The sequence below is a fragment of the Trifolium pratense genome, linkage group LG4, assembly GCF_020283565.1.
Source record: "Trifolium pratense cultivar HEN17-A07 linkage group LG4, ARS_RC_1.1, whole genome shotgun sequence".
Taxonomy (NCBI): domain Eukaryota; kingdom Viridiplantae; phylum Streptophyta; class Magnoliopsida; order Fabales; family Fabaceae; genus Trifolium; species Trifolium pratense.
The window spans coordinates 55,765,234-55,777,543 of NC_060062.1; the positions used below are offsets into that span (position 1 = coordinate 55,765,234).

The following is a 12,310-nucleotide window of genomic DNA, read 5'->3' on the forward strand; positions in this document are numbered from 1 at the left end:
TCAGCATATCACTTACTAAAAAAATCTGTAATGTTCGTTAAGTAAAAAGTTTGATTTGGTTTCTCTGTTTATTTAGGCTAGTTTGTTTGCATCTTGTGTAAAGTTAAAGTAACTTTTATAGAGGAGAATGCTCTTTATCCGTATAACGCGTGAGTTGGCGAAGACAGATCGTAGACAAAGACTCTGGAAAATAAGCATAAGCATGAAAACAAACCAAGAGACAGTAGTTAGTTATGTCCATTTTCGATCAGCAAAGATCTCCTTTAACGTACACTGTCTAATACAGTGCTATAACAGTGTATTTTTTGGTTACAGCTATAACAGTGTATATTACTTTATCTCCTCGAAGAAAAAAAATTATAAAAAATAAAACTGATGCCACGTGTCAATGAAATCCAACGTGCTAGTGTCATGTGGACTTTCATTGACACGTGACATCCTACATGTCACGTCAGTTTTTTTTGTAAAAAATTTACCTTTTTTTTCAAGAATAAAAAATGTTTTTTTGAAATGATTTAATAAAAAGAAATATTTTTTCGCTATAAAAGTGAGACTGAAAACATATTTTGCCCTTTATTAAAAATATTCCCTCACCTTCTATAAAAATAAAATAAAAAAATCTCTCACCTCCCCTCCGCTCCATCTAATTCGAATCAAATAGACCTAAAAACAAAAAAAAAAAATATTAAACATGAGAGGTCGACACCCAAATTTCTTCTTTTTTTTTCATAAGAAATAAAGTATTATATAAAATGAAGTACTAAGGATAATTAGCTTCAACGAATACAAGAGAAAGTTTTAGGTGCTTTGAAGACAATATAAAGGATTAGTATACCAATTAGTATAGGAATAACATAAATTCCTTCCACTCTGTTATCCCATATTTTAGCTCGAGCTAAAATATATGCTTTCATCTCTAGTTCCAAGGACATTGATTCTTTTAAAAGCTTGTTAATTATGACTCTAATAGTGCAAGGCTTTAAATGTCTTCAAGAACAAGAGAGATTATCTCTAATCATCTCTTTTAATGAAGGTTAAGGGTAATGTCTTCAAGAACAAGAGAGTTCTAATGGAAAGTATTCTTGAATGAATGAATTCATTGTCCAGTTTAAGTCTACACGGTATAAGGAAATTGTGCCTTTCGATCAAGTGATGATTCGATTGCAGTTAAAGAATCGAAGTACATATAATTGTGGACTTAGAATATTTTCCATCCTTCAAATATGATTCGATTTCGACAGTTGCAGCGTTTCAAGACTTTGTTTCATTTCAAATGAAGAAGGACGTGTGGCAGAAGACCATTAGTTTAACGTTTAAGTAGCAGTTACTTAGTTTTTCTATAAATAGGAGTTTGTAAGTCGAAATAATGGTCACAATTCACTTACACAAATTCTCAAACACTCAAAGTATCCATGCTACAGCGAGAAAAGAGTACTTCGAGAAAGATGTATGAATCAGTGAACCATTCTAATTTCTTTGCAACTTTTACATTTCAAATGCAATTTAATCTTTTCTAAGTCTTTATTTTCAAAGCATTTACTTTTTGCATTTAAATGGTTCCCTCATTCGAGTGAACTCTTTCTTTACTTTTTATTTGATTTGTGATTCACACTTGTGTTTCATAAACTTTGTTTTATAAATTACGTAATTAAAACTCTTTTGCTTTAAATACCTTTTTATTGCAAATCAATGATGTATTCAATGAAGAACATTCAAACCTCTTTTAAAATAATGCACGAACAATTGTCCCGAGATTTACTAGTTGATCTCTCAATTAATTAATTTAAACTAGCGGTTGTTTACCAAAAATCAACGTAAACACACTCCTTCTAACAAACCAAAACCAAGAAAAATGTTTAATCATATCGACTATATTACTTAGAATGATCGAAGCACCTTTAAAAATAATGTTACTTCTAAGATTCCAAAAACTCCAAGTTGTAGCACACCAAACCGATTGTCTCACCTTCTTAAATTAATAGTTAAGATTGTTTTAACGTGTGAAACTGAGTTTGAAATTTGGTTATTCAATATTAAATTAACCCGGCCGAAATTGGCTACGGTGTAAAACTGGAACACTAAAATATACCTATTATTTAGTACGATAGTATTTTACCTGGCCGTGTCATATATATAAGGACATGTATCACCTTCACCTCTTGGTCCTTCAGCCTCCTACAACCCTTTTGTTTCACCCATTTCCACGTCACAAGCAGGAGAAAACCACTCCGTTTTTGCGAGGACAAAACTACCTTAATCATCTCTAAGGCACATACATATTCCAACTTTACTGAGACCTAGGGAGAAGGAGGCGTCAATATTACATTTATAACGTCTCAAATTCTGTTTAATCCATTTTGACTCAGCTGATTGTTGTTGCCTTGACGTTTTTCTTATGTTCTGCTCGAACCGTCTACCACTCTGTAAGAACCATGTAGGCTCTATCGAGACTAAGTTACAAAATAAGATAGAAGGTCGATTTCTAGCCAATAACACAATTGTTTAAATTGAAGAAAAAAATTCATATTTATTATAAATTTATAATGTCCTATAAATTTTGTGAAGTTACACAAAGCCGTATTAACAAACCCATATTCATGTTGATGGGATTGAGTGATCAAATGTGAGGAGTTCTTTTCTTTATTCTTTTTTATTTGTCAATTACGGGTAGCTCTATGCTATTTCTAAGTCAACATGTTTATAGATTTTAACACAACATTCCAATTCCAAAACCAATCAACATTTCTAATAATTAAAATTCAATTCAAAATTCTAATCAATTTCAAATCAATCATAGAGCATTCGAGAAATACTTTATGATGTTACAGAAGCTTTGATTTGTAGTATAATTTAATCAACAGTACTTCACAACTCAAAATGAAATTTGCTTTCTTATTCATAATTCATATCATTGATTGAAGTTGAACATTTCTTTTACAAGTTACAAACCGGTTCATGAAGAATAGAGAAACTTGAAAAAACCGGTTCAATTTTCTCCAAACCACTATAACAACCATCGATCTATTTTTCATACATAAAAATCTACGGCCAAAAATGCTCCTCAATGTTCAGAGAATTGTAGAAGAAAAATTCATTACTCTACTACGTTCATGTAAAACCTGCGAACGCCTCCACCAGATTCAAGCCCAAATAGTAACCAATGGACTCGAACACAACGATTTCGTTGCACCGAGTTCCATCGCAGCGTGTTCACGACTCAAACGAATGCACCATGCACGAAAACTGTTCGATAAAATTCCTCAACCAAATACTGCTACATGGAACGCTATGTTTAGAGGGTACTCCCAAAACGAACATTACCGTGACGCTGTGCTTTTGTTCCGTGAACTAAACCGTGCAGCGGCGTTGCCGAATTGTTTTACTTTTCCGATGATTATTAAGTCGTGTGTGAAATTGAAAGATGTTATTGAAGGTGAAGAGGTTCATTGTTGTGCTGTTAAACGTGGGTTTAAGTCGAATTCATTTGTGGCGACTTCGTTGATTGATATGTATTCGATTAAGGGTTTGATTGAAGATGCTTATAAAGTGTTTGGTGAAATGCGTGAGAGAAATGTTGTTGTTTGGACTGCTATTATAAATGGTTATATTGCTTGTGGTGATGTGGCTTCTGGTAGAAGGCTTTTTGATCTAGCGCCTGAGCGTGATGTTGTGATGTGGAGCATTGTAATTTCGGGTTATATTGAGTTGAAGAATATGGTTGTCGCGAGAGAGCTTTTTGATAAGATGCCGAATCGTGACACGATGTCGTGGAATGCTATGTTAAATGGTTATGCTGCTAATGGGGATGTTGAATTGTTTGAGAAGCTGTTTGGTGAAATGCCGGAGAGAAATGTTTATTCTTGGAATGGACTAATTGGTGGTTATGTTAAGAACGGTCTTTTTTCTGATGCATTGGAGTCGTTTAAACGCATGTTGGTTGAGGGTCATGTGGTTCCTAACGATTTCACGCTTGTCGCGGTGTTGTCTGCGTGTTCCAGACTGGGAGCACTTGATATGGGTAAGTGGGTGCATGTGTATGCAGAGAGTATTGGGTATAAAGGAAACATGTTTGTTGGGAATGCTTTGATTGATATGTATGCGAAATGTGGTGTTATTGAAAACGCGGTTGTCGTGTTTAATGGTTTGGATAGAAAGGATATAATTAGTTGGAACACTATTATTAATGGATTAGCTATCCATGGACATGCGCCTGATGCATTAAGTATGTTTGATAGGATGAAGAGTGAAGGAGAAGAACCGGACGGGATTACTTTTGTTGGGATATTGTCTGCTTGTACTCATATGGGTTTGGTTAAAGATGGGTTTTTGTATTTCAAATCAATGGTTGATCATTATTCGATTGTCCCTCAAATTGAGCATTATGGGTGTATGGTTGATTTGCTTGGAAGAGCTGGTCTTTTAGATAAAGCTTTGAGTTTTATAAGAAATATGCCGATGGAACCTGATGCGGTTATTTGGGCTGCTTTACTTGGAGCATGTAGGATATACAAAAATGTTGAGATAGCTGAACTGGCCCTACAGAAGCTTATTGAACTTGAACCAAAAAACCCCGCAAATTTTGTGATGCTTTCGAACATATATAAGGATCTGGGAAGGTGGGAAGATGTTGCCCGATTGAAGATTGCAATGAGAGACACAGGGTTTAGGAAATTGCCAGGATGTAGTGTTATTGAGTGTAATGATAGTGTGGTGGAATTCTATTCTTTGGATGAAAGACATTCAGAGACAGAAAGTATATATAGGATATTGAAAGGATTGACAATGTTGTTGAGATCACATGGATATGTTCCAAATCTCACGGATGTTACTTGAGGAATCTGAATGATAGGAGAGCTATTATGAGTGAGTGTAATCAATTTTAGTGTAAATCAGATAACCTCCATGTGCAACTACTATATGGACTAATCTCTTGAGTCGGATTGGACTACAGTGGGTGGCTTTAATGATGCTTCATTCTCAGGATTGAATTCGAACTCAAAACCTATCTGATTAAGCTGGAAGAGATCCGAATCATTTCATCAAAGTGCCTTTGGGTTGAAGAATCAATTTTTTATGAAGCGGCTCACCATCCAAAACCAAAAGGTTCATCAGTGATTACAGAGGTCATAATTTTCAAGTTCTTTAAATTATGGCACTTTTTTAAAAAGTCAATAAAGATAAATAACCGCTTATTTGGGCCTGTTTGGAAAAACAGCTTATTTGCAGCTTATAACACAAGCGCTTATCATGATAAGCGCTTATGTATAAGCTATTTTTATAGCAAAAGATAAAATAAAGATAAATTGTTTTTGTATATGCTATAAGCTGTTTTCATAAGCTATATTGGAGAACTTGTGAAAATAAGCTAAAAAAAACTTATGAAATTTGTCATAAGCTGTTTTTATAAGTTCTTCCAAACAGCGTCACAAAACTTATTTCAGTAGATAGGCTCAAATAAGACGATCTAAACGGGCCCAAAATTATGCGTGAAAAATTACTCTGTTCTAAACAGAACTGTTCTAGTATATGTGAAATGGTCTATTGCTAAAGGTTTAATTAGTCTATTGGTCCCTTAAAGACATTTTTGGTTTCACATTAGTCCCTTAAAGAGAAAAAAATTCCGGATTAGTCCCTTAAAGACATCTCTGTTTGCCATTTTAGTCCTTTCCGTTAGTTTTTGAGAAAAAAATGTTAACTTATGAATAGGTGGCATGTGATTCATTAAGGTGAACTAATATCCATAGTAGTCCACTTCCTCGTAGGGAACTACCTATTGTCCTTCTTTCTTGTGGTGGAACCTGGGATTCACCCTCCCAGAAGTGATTATCGCCAAAAGAAACAAAAAAAAAGACATCTTGAATTTCCCACAAGAGTAAAACTATAATAGTATCCGACTCATATGGCGGCGGGGGCTGCGTTCCCCTCTCTTTCTGCTGGATGGGGAGTGCATCGGTCGGCTATGTCCCTGGACCTCCTGGCTTCCCTGTCATGTTTGAACGTAATCCCATTTCAATTTATATACTTTATAAAAAAAAAATAACAATATATTCACAATATATTCATAACCAAGGTAAATTATGATAAGCTACCAAAGACTTCACTAAAATTTTAAATTTTAACCATTTGATCATTTTGTCGAAATCTAAACCATTGAATCTTATGATGTTTATGGTATCTAATAGTGAACCACCAACACCTAACTTTTTCTCATTTTCTTCTTCATCTTCCATATTCATCTTCATTACCATCTTCATAAATTCATTACAAAAAACCCAGAAACACATTATAAACATCAATCAAACTCCGTAACCCATATTTCATCTTTGAAATGTTTTCATCTTCAACAAACTCAAAAAGAAAAAAGAAATTTGGGAATGTAAGATCCAACTTATAAAAATCCAGCAAATTCAGAAAAAGGTTTGTTTTGGGAAGTTTGATTAATGATAAAATTGTCATGATGTTATGTTGTTGAGATGATTTTGGAATAATATATAGAAGCATTCAATTGATAAGTTTGTAGAAATGGGGAATAATTAGTTTTTGGTTTGATTTTATGAATCTATTTTTAGAAATGTCAATATGAAGAAATGGAGGAAGAAGATGAAGAAATGAGAGGGAATGGAGGAAGAAGATGAAGAAATTGAAACAAAAATTTGTTGGTGATGGTGCCCTCTTAGATCTGGTGGACATGGTTGTTTTTCTTTCAAAAAGATCCAATGGTTAAGATTAAAAAATATATTGTGGTATATGGTGGTCCACCTTCAATGTTGGTCCACCTATAACTGGTCATGGCTAAAAACATGACGCGGAAGATAAATTCCAACATTTGGAATGGTTTGTCCTTGTGACTTATTTATTGTAATTGCAAAACTTAGTCTCACAAGAAGCTGTTTTGTACTAACTACAAAGGGAAGACCTGAATTCGCTAATGTTTTTATTTTAATTCTTGGCAAAAAAAGCTCTTTTTTCAGCGTTGTTTCCTATTATGCTCTCGACATCCACGACATAATAATCGTGTTCCGTTACATAGGCCATATCTAGGGTCAAGATTCCGCAACAACATCAGTGGTGCATTCAACTTTTGGACGTATCACTTTTAGGTGTAAGTATGGCTCTTTGTGTCATATACGATGCATCCCAACCATGCAATTCTAATTGGGGGAAGATATGGTCGATAAGAATTTGTATAGAACGTTCTCCTTCCCATGGTATTGCAATCTGGGGAGGTATCTTCACCATATCATCAGGTATGGTAGGTTCAACTTCATCACCAATACGCATAAGAAATGCTGCAAACTCATGATCGATGCCTTCTGACGCAAATGTAGATTGAAAATCATTGACCATATTCTTGTTCAAAAAAAAAAATCATTGACCATATTAGTCCATTTGGGTTGTTCAATTTATCCTTGACATTGTCTCAAAGGGACGAGTGTGATCAAGAAATATCAATTTGAGATATCATTTTAAAATTTCCTTAACTTGAATAACCAAAATCCATTTTTATCAATCCTGAATCATGAGATATCATAGAATCTTCATCATCTGAACCACATAAAGAATGAAAAATGCTGCTACTAGAAAAAGAGGCATCACTAGTCCTACTTGAAATTTCTATTTTTTCTTTCTTTCTTCCAATATGGTGGCCATTTTCTTTATATTGATTACCTGATTTGAACTCTGATACATGGAACCGCGTCTGTTTTCGGTATTTGCTTCTAGCTTATGAGATCTACATGGAAGGCTCTTGCATGAAGAATTGATCTCAGAAAAGTACTCTTTGAATTTCTCATTTCTATATGCTTTCTCCTTCTTCACATTCAAACAGTATTTATGAGATGGAAGAACAGAATTGGGACTGAGACTCACACAAGACTTTTCATTGAGATTCATCTCTTCTCCCATCAATAAATCGAAAGTCCTGTAAATTATAAATGAAAAATAAGAGTAAAAAAATAGGAAAGAAATTGGGACGAAGCTCAGTCTTTATAATAAAGCCTGTCCTGTAATAAATCAGTTTTCCACTGTGCACAATATTCTTAGTATCTTATCCTAATAAATGCAAAGTTTATATTTACTATTTGAGTACTATTAATTTATTTATTTTACCAATTCTTCATGCAAGTGTGATTGCCTTCCATGTTGTACTAAATGTATATAAATAAATCTTCTGCAATGATGATAAAACACAAGTATATTGTATACTCCTATGTCCAATTTAGAATGAGCTTTTGTGTCCCATATATAGCTCAAATGGTAGCCGTGGACATTAATGGAGTGGCCGGGATTCGAACCCCGGATTTCACATTACTCCACATTTAAATGTGTGGGTCTAGCCACTAGGCTACTCGACAACAAAAAAAAAAAAGAGTTTTTGTTCTTGTCCGTCCACCGCTTCCACTTGGTGGAAAATTTATTAGTGATTGGTAATAAAATATTCCAATGAGAAAAAGATTTTGACATTTACGTGGCAAATCACTAAATGAGTCAAAGGTTTACAATTAAAGAGTCAACGTAAACCAAAATAAATTGACTGCTAACACTACCCTCTTCTATGATACAGGAGGAGAACTCTACATACACAACCTTTTGTTGGTTTCAGCCTTAACATAAATACTAATTTGTAACTCTAAAGAACACAGCATAGATCATTCCTTATCAGCAGGAGGGGCTTCTTCAGGCTCAATGTCGAGCAGCTCACCAATGCGTTTCCGAGTTTTCTGAACAAGCTCGGCAATTTCTTGCTGTTTAACATCCTCAAAGTCCTCATCAGTCAGATTCCAGAGTTTTCTTTCCAAAGTATCATACACCTTTTGTACAATAAAGCCAGGATGTTGCTTACTTTTCAGAAACTGTTTGTTTAAGGGAACAAAATGCACCACACACTTATGCATAACAGAATCTGCATGAACCTCATCTCGGTGGAAACTATAAAAAAGCTCCCTTGAATCACGTGACTTCCACCTTCCACCGCCTTTTTTTTCAGCTTCTTCAGGACGATAAAACCATTGTCCCGACACCATTATGCTACCGTTAAAGTTCTGTATAATGTCCTGACAACAGAGCAATATCAAACCACCGAGATTAAAAGCATACATTTTATCAACAACAAAAAATACGAGAGGAGTAAATAACAATTGTTGATAAAGGGAGGCCGGTGGGAAACCCTTTACAACATCAAGGGCTCAAGGCAGCACAAACATGTTTTGATAGGGTTTTGATCCTCTCCCACGGTTTTTCGCTACATCCCTCAATAAAATTTTAGGGTCTAGGGTTTATCATGCATGAAAGGATCCAAATCTGTTTCTATAAAGGCGAAATTAATTTTTCTATATGCTAGTTACCTTCATCAAAAATTGATCAATTCTAATTCTTAATCACAATTAGGCATGCTAATCAATTACAGCAAAGTGATAGCAAAATGAATAATTGATAAGCAAAAAAAAAATACCTTAATTATAACAACATATGGTTTTTGTTCTTTATCCTCAGGCACAAGCATTACAGGATCCTCCTGCAAAAAAACCAGAATAAGAACAATTTGTGTTGTGGAAATTGAACCAAGAAATCAAATTAGGAAGAAACGTTACCAAACTTACGAGAGAATATTGTTTTCCATCGAATTCGAATGAATCATAATGTTTCTTCCTCCCTCCTACTTTTCCCGAAACCCTAAATGGATCACCAATTGGTTTTGGATCATCTGGATTCTGAGGTGGTGGTGGTGGTGGTGGTGGTGGTGGTGCTTCGACTTCATCTTCGTCGCTTACCTGATTGAAGGGTAGATTAATCATTTTACTCTGATCGATTGAATGATGCAATGAAACGAAACCACTTTGGGTTATGAATTGTCGATTGCTCTCTCACTCACACAATTAAGAAATACAGTATAAGTATGTGATGTGATGTTTCAAAAACAAAAAAGTGTGTGATGTGATTAATGCAAAATCACCCAAAATCAAAAAACAAAAAAGACAATGTGATGTTTCTTCTTCTTGATCTAGGTTTTAGGGTCAATTTTGACCCAAAATCACCCCTCATAATTGTTTTTCATTTTCTTCTTTATTTAAATAAGTGATCTTCATATTGATCAAGTTTTTCTTTTGTGTTTTCTTTTTTGTGATTTCGCCGTCTGAGTGCGGCGTTGTGTTGTTCGTCGTCTTGTGCGACGTTTTTGTTGTCCCGTATTGTGCGGTGTTCATTTGATTTCTATTGAAAAGATCGGCTTCAGTCAATTACAGATTCAACCAATGATTTGCGCTTCAACGTTGCAGATCCGGAGGCATGGATACTTCGGTGACTTTAACTTTATCATATTATTTGTTGTAGGCATTTTGCTGTTGTATGCTATTAACTCGGATGTTGTGAGTTTTGTTCGCAGATTCATCCTTTACGTTTTTAGCGATGTTGATTATGTGATTGTATTTGATGTAATCTATCAATTTGAATGAATGAATATTATTTTGTTATTGTCAAAAAAAAAATGTGAGGAGTTCTTTTCTTTATTCTTTTTTATTTGTCAATTACGGGTAGCTCTATGCTATTTCTAAAACAGTATAAGTATGTGATGTGAAGTCATGGATTAAGTTGCCGTGTGTGTGGGAATATTTTTTTTTCTACCCCTACATTTAACTCTTTACCCCAACATATTTTAAAATATTCCTATTTTACCCTTTTTTATTTTTAATTTTTTTTTACTTTGTCATTTTTTGACTTTTCCGGTGAACATTGTACACCCTTCAAACAAACTTTTCCGGCCGTAAGCACCTAAACCTTTCCAGTTTGTTAACTTTACCGGAACACTTATCAAAACCGGAACACTTGTTATAAGTGTTGCGGTAACAACAAAAAAAACTTCTGGAAAATGTTGCAAACCGGAACACTTGTTTAAAGTGTTCCGGTAGTTTTAACGAATAAATCGGAACATTTTTTGAAAGTGTTCCGGTAAATTTAACAAACGGGAAAAGTTTGTTTGAAGGTGTACAACGAAAAGTCAAAAAATGACAAAGTAAAAAAAGAAAAAGTAAAATAAGGGTAAAATGGGAATATTTTAAAATATGTTGGGGTAAAGAGTTAAATGTAGGGTTAGAAAAAAAAATATTCTGTGTGTGGATAAATCTATTCCCACCCCCATGTTTCTTTTATACTCCCAAAAACCTCATTTGAAATCGAAGTTTTTCTAGTGCAAATTCTGAAAAATTCGGGAAACAGAAACCGAAGTTTTTTTTAAAGGCAAAAAAAAAATGGTTAAATAGAAACCGAAGTTTTTATTAAAGGGAAAAAAAAAAGGAAATCCAAGAGGTGAAAAAGAAACATGGGTCCAAAGAGAATTTATCGTGTGTGTCCCCGTTATGTATATGTAAAGAAAGAAACTCAAGGGTATCCTTTTATACTTGGGTGCTACAATTGTGATTGTTTCAATCCAGAACACGTGTGCATCTCGGGGAAAAAAATTTCGCACCTCTTGTTTTTCTCGCGCGTTCTCTACCTTTTTTGGTAAAAATAAAGTTATTTTCTCGCGCGTTATCTACTCTTAAGACTATTTTTTAATCAAGTTGACCAGCTCCTCCTCCTCAATAGGCTCTTGAACTTTTCGGTAAAAATAAAGTCATTTCTCGATTGCTTGTTCAAAAAAAAAGTCATTTCTCGATTTCCAAATGGGCCACAAAGTTGTGTGTCAAATTAACAACAATCTTTTTATTAGTCCTAGTATTGTCCATCTAAGAGTTGGACTAGTCTTTCTTCGAAGTGCTTTCCTCCTTCTGTAAGTGACATTTCCTTGCTTTCTGTCTACTTATTGATAAAGACTTATGGGGAGCTTGTTCATTTGTAGTCGTCCTTAGTTTTTTTTTATCTTCTTTATCTTATAAAAAAAAATTAACAACAATCTTTTTTTTACCTTGTCGGTTAGTAGATTAACGGCAAAACAATTGGATCAAGGAAAAAGGATCTTTCGACATAGCCGACACCAAACCCAACCAACTAGAAATGTTAGATGTTTTCTCTCCCAACCCCCCTCAATTCTTTTCTACCCCCTGAATTTCCGTTTTTGCCCCTGGGGGGTACTGCGGTTTATACGAACCGAAATAAGCTGACATGCTGATAAATTTCGGTAACCACCTACCGAAATCTGGGACATTTCGGTTCGCAGGTACCGAAACAATTATTTCGGTAAAATTCTACCGAAAATGGCCTAATTCCAACGACCAACGTACCGAAATCTAGGACATTTCGGTTCGCAGATACCGAACAAGCTGACGTTCGTTTTTTGTGTACCGAAAACGCTAAAGTTCGGTTTGCAGTTACCGAA

The 12,310-nt window shown here is 34.6% G+C and overlaps 2 protein-coding genes across 8 annotated transcripts; one reads left to right on the forward strand and one right to left on the reverse strand.

The window, feature by feature from the left end:
• The first annotated feature begins 2,733 nt into the window (after window positions 1–2,733).
• LOC123882128 (pentatricopeptide repeat-containing protein At1g08070, chloroplastic) lies at window positions 2,734–7,497 on the forward strand. Of its 4 annotated transcripts, XM_045930934.1 has the most exons (3): window positions 2,734–5,103; window positions 5,707–5,998; window positions 6,570–7,497. In XM_045930934.1, exon 1 carries the CDS (start codon window positions 3,055–3,057, stop codon window positions 4,831–4,833), a length of 1,779 nt encoding a protein of 592 aa, XP_045786890.1. In that variant the 5' UTR covers window positions 2,734–3,054; the 3' UTR covers window positions 4,834–5,103; window positions 5,707–5,998; window positions 6,570–7,497. The 4 variants fall into 4 exon arrangements, with proteins under 4 accessions (XP_045786890.1, XP_045786888.1, XP_045786891.1 ...); XM_045930932.1 differs by lacking the exon at window positions 5,707–5,998 and having other exon boundaries at window positions 2,734–5,123; XM_045930935.1 differs by lacking the exon at window positions 5,707–5,998.
• Window positions 7,498–7,793: 296 nt separating this feature from the next.
• Window positions 7,794–9,992, reverse strand: LOC123882134 (protein winged eye-like). 4 transcript variants are annotated; one of them, XM_045930942.1, is made up of 4 exons: window positions 9,591–9,968; window positions 9,452–9,514; window positions 8,657–9,053; window positions 7,794–7,927 (listed from the first exon to the last, which is right to left on the reverse strand). In XM_045930942.1, the coding sequence occupies exons 1-4, from the start codon at window positions 9,792–9,794 to the stop codon at window positions 7,905–7,907; spliced, it is 687 nt and encodes a 228-aa protein (XP_045786898.1). In that variant the 5' UTR covers window positions 9,795–9,968; the 3' UTR covers window positions 7,794–7,904. The 4 variants fall into 4 exon arrangements, with proteins under 4 accessions (XP_045786898.1, XP_045786899.1, XP_045786901.1 ...); XM_045930943.1 differs by having other exon boundaries at window positions 9,600–9,962; XM_045930945.1 differs by lacking the exon at window positions 7,794–7,927 and having other exon boundaries at window positions 8,441–9,053; window positions 9,600–9,992.
• Window positions 9,993–12,310: the final 2,318 nt, after the last annotated feature.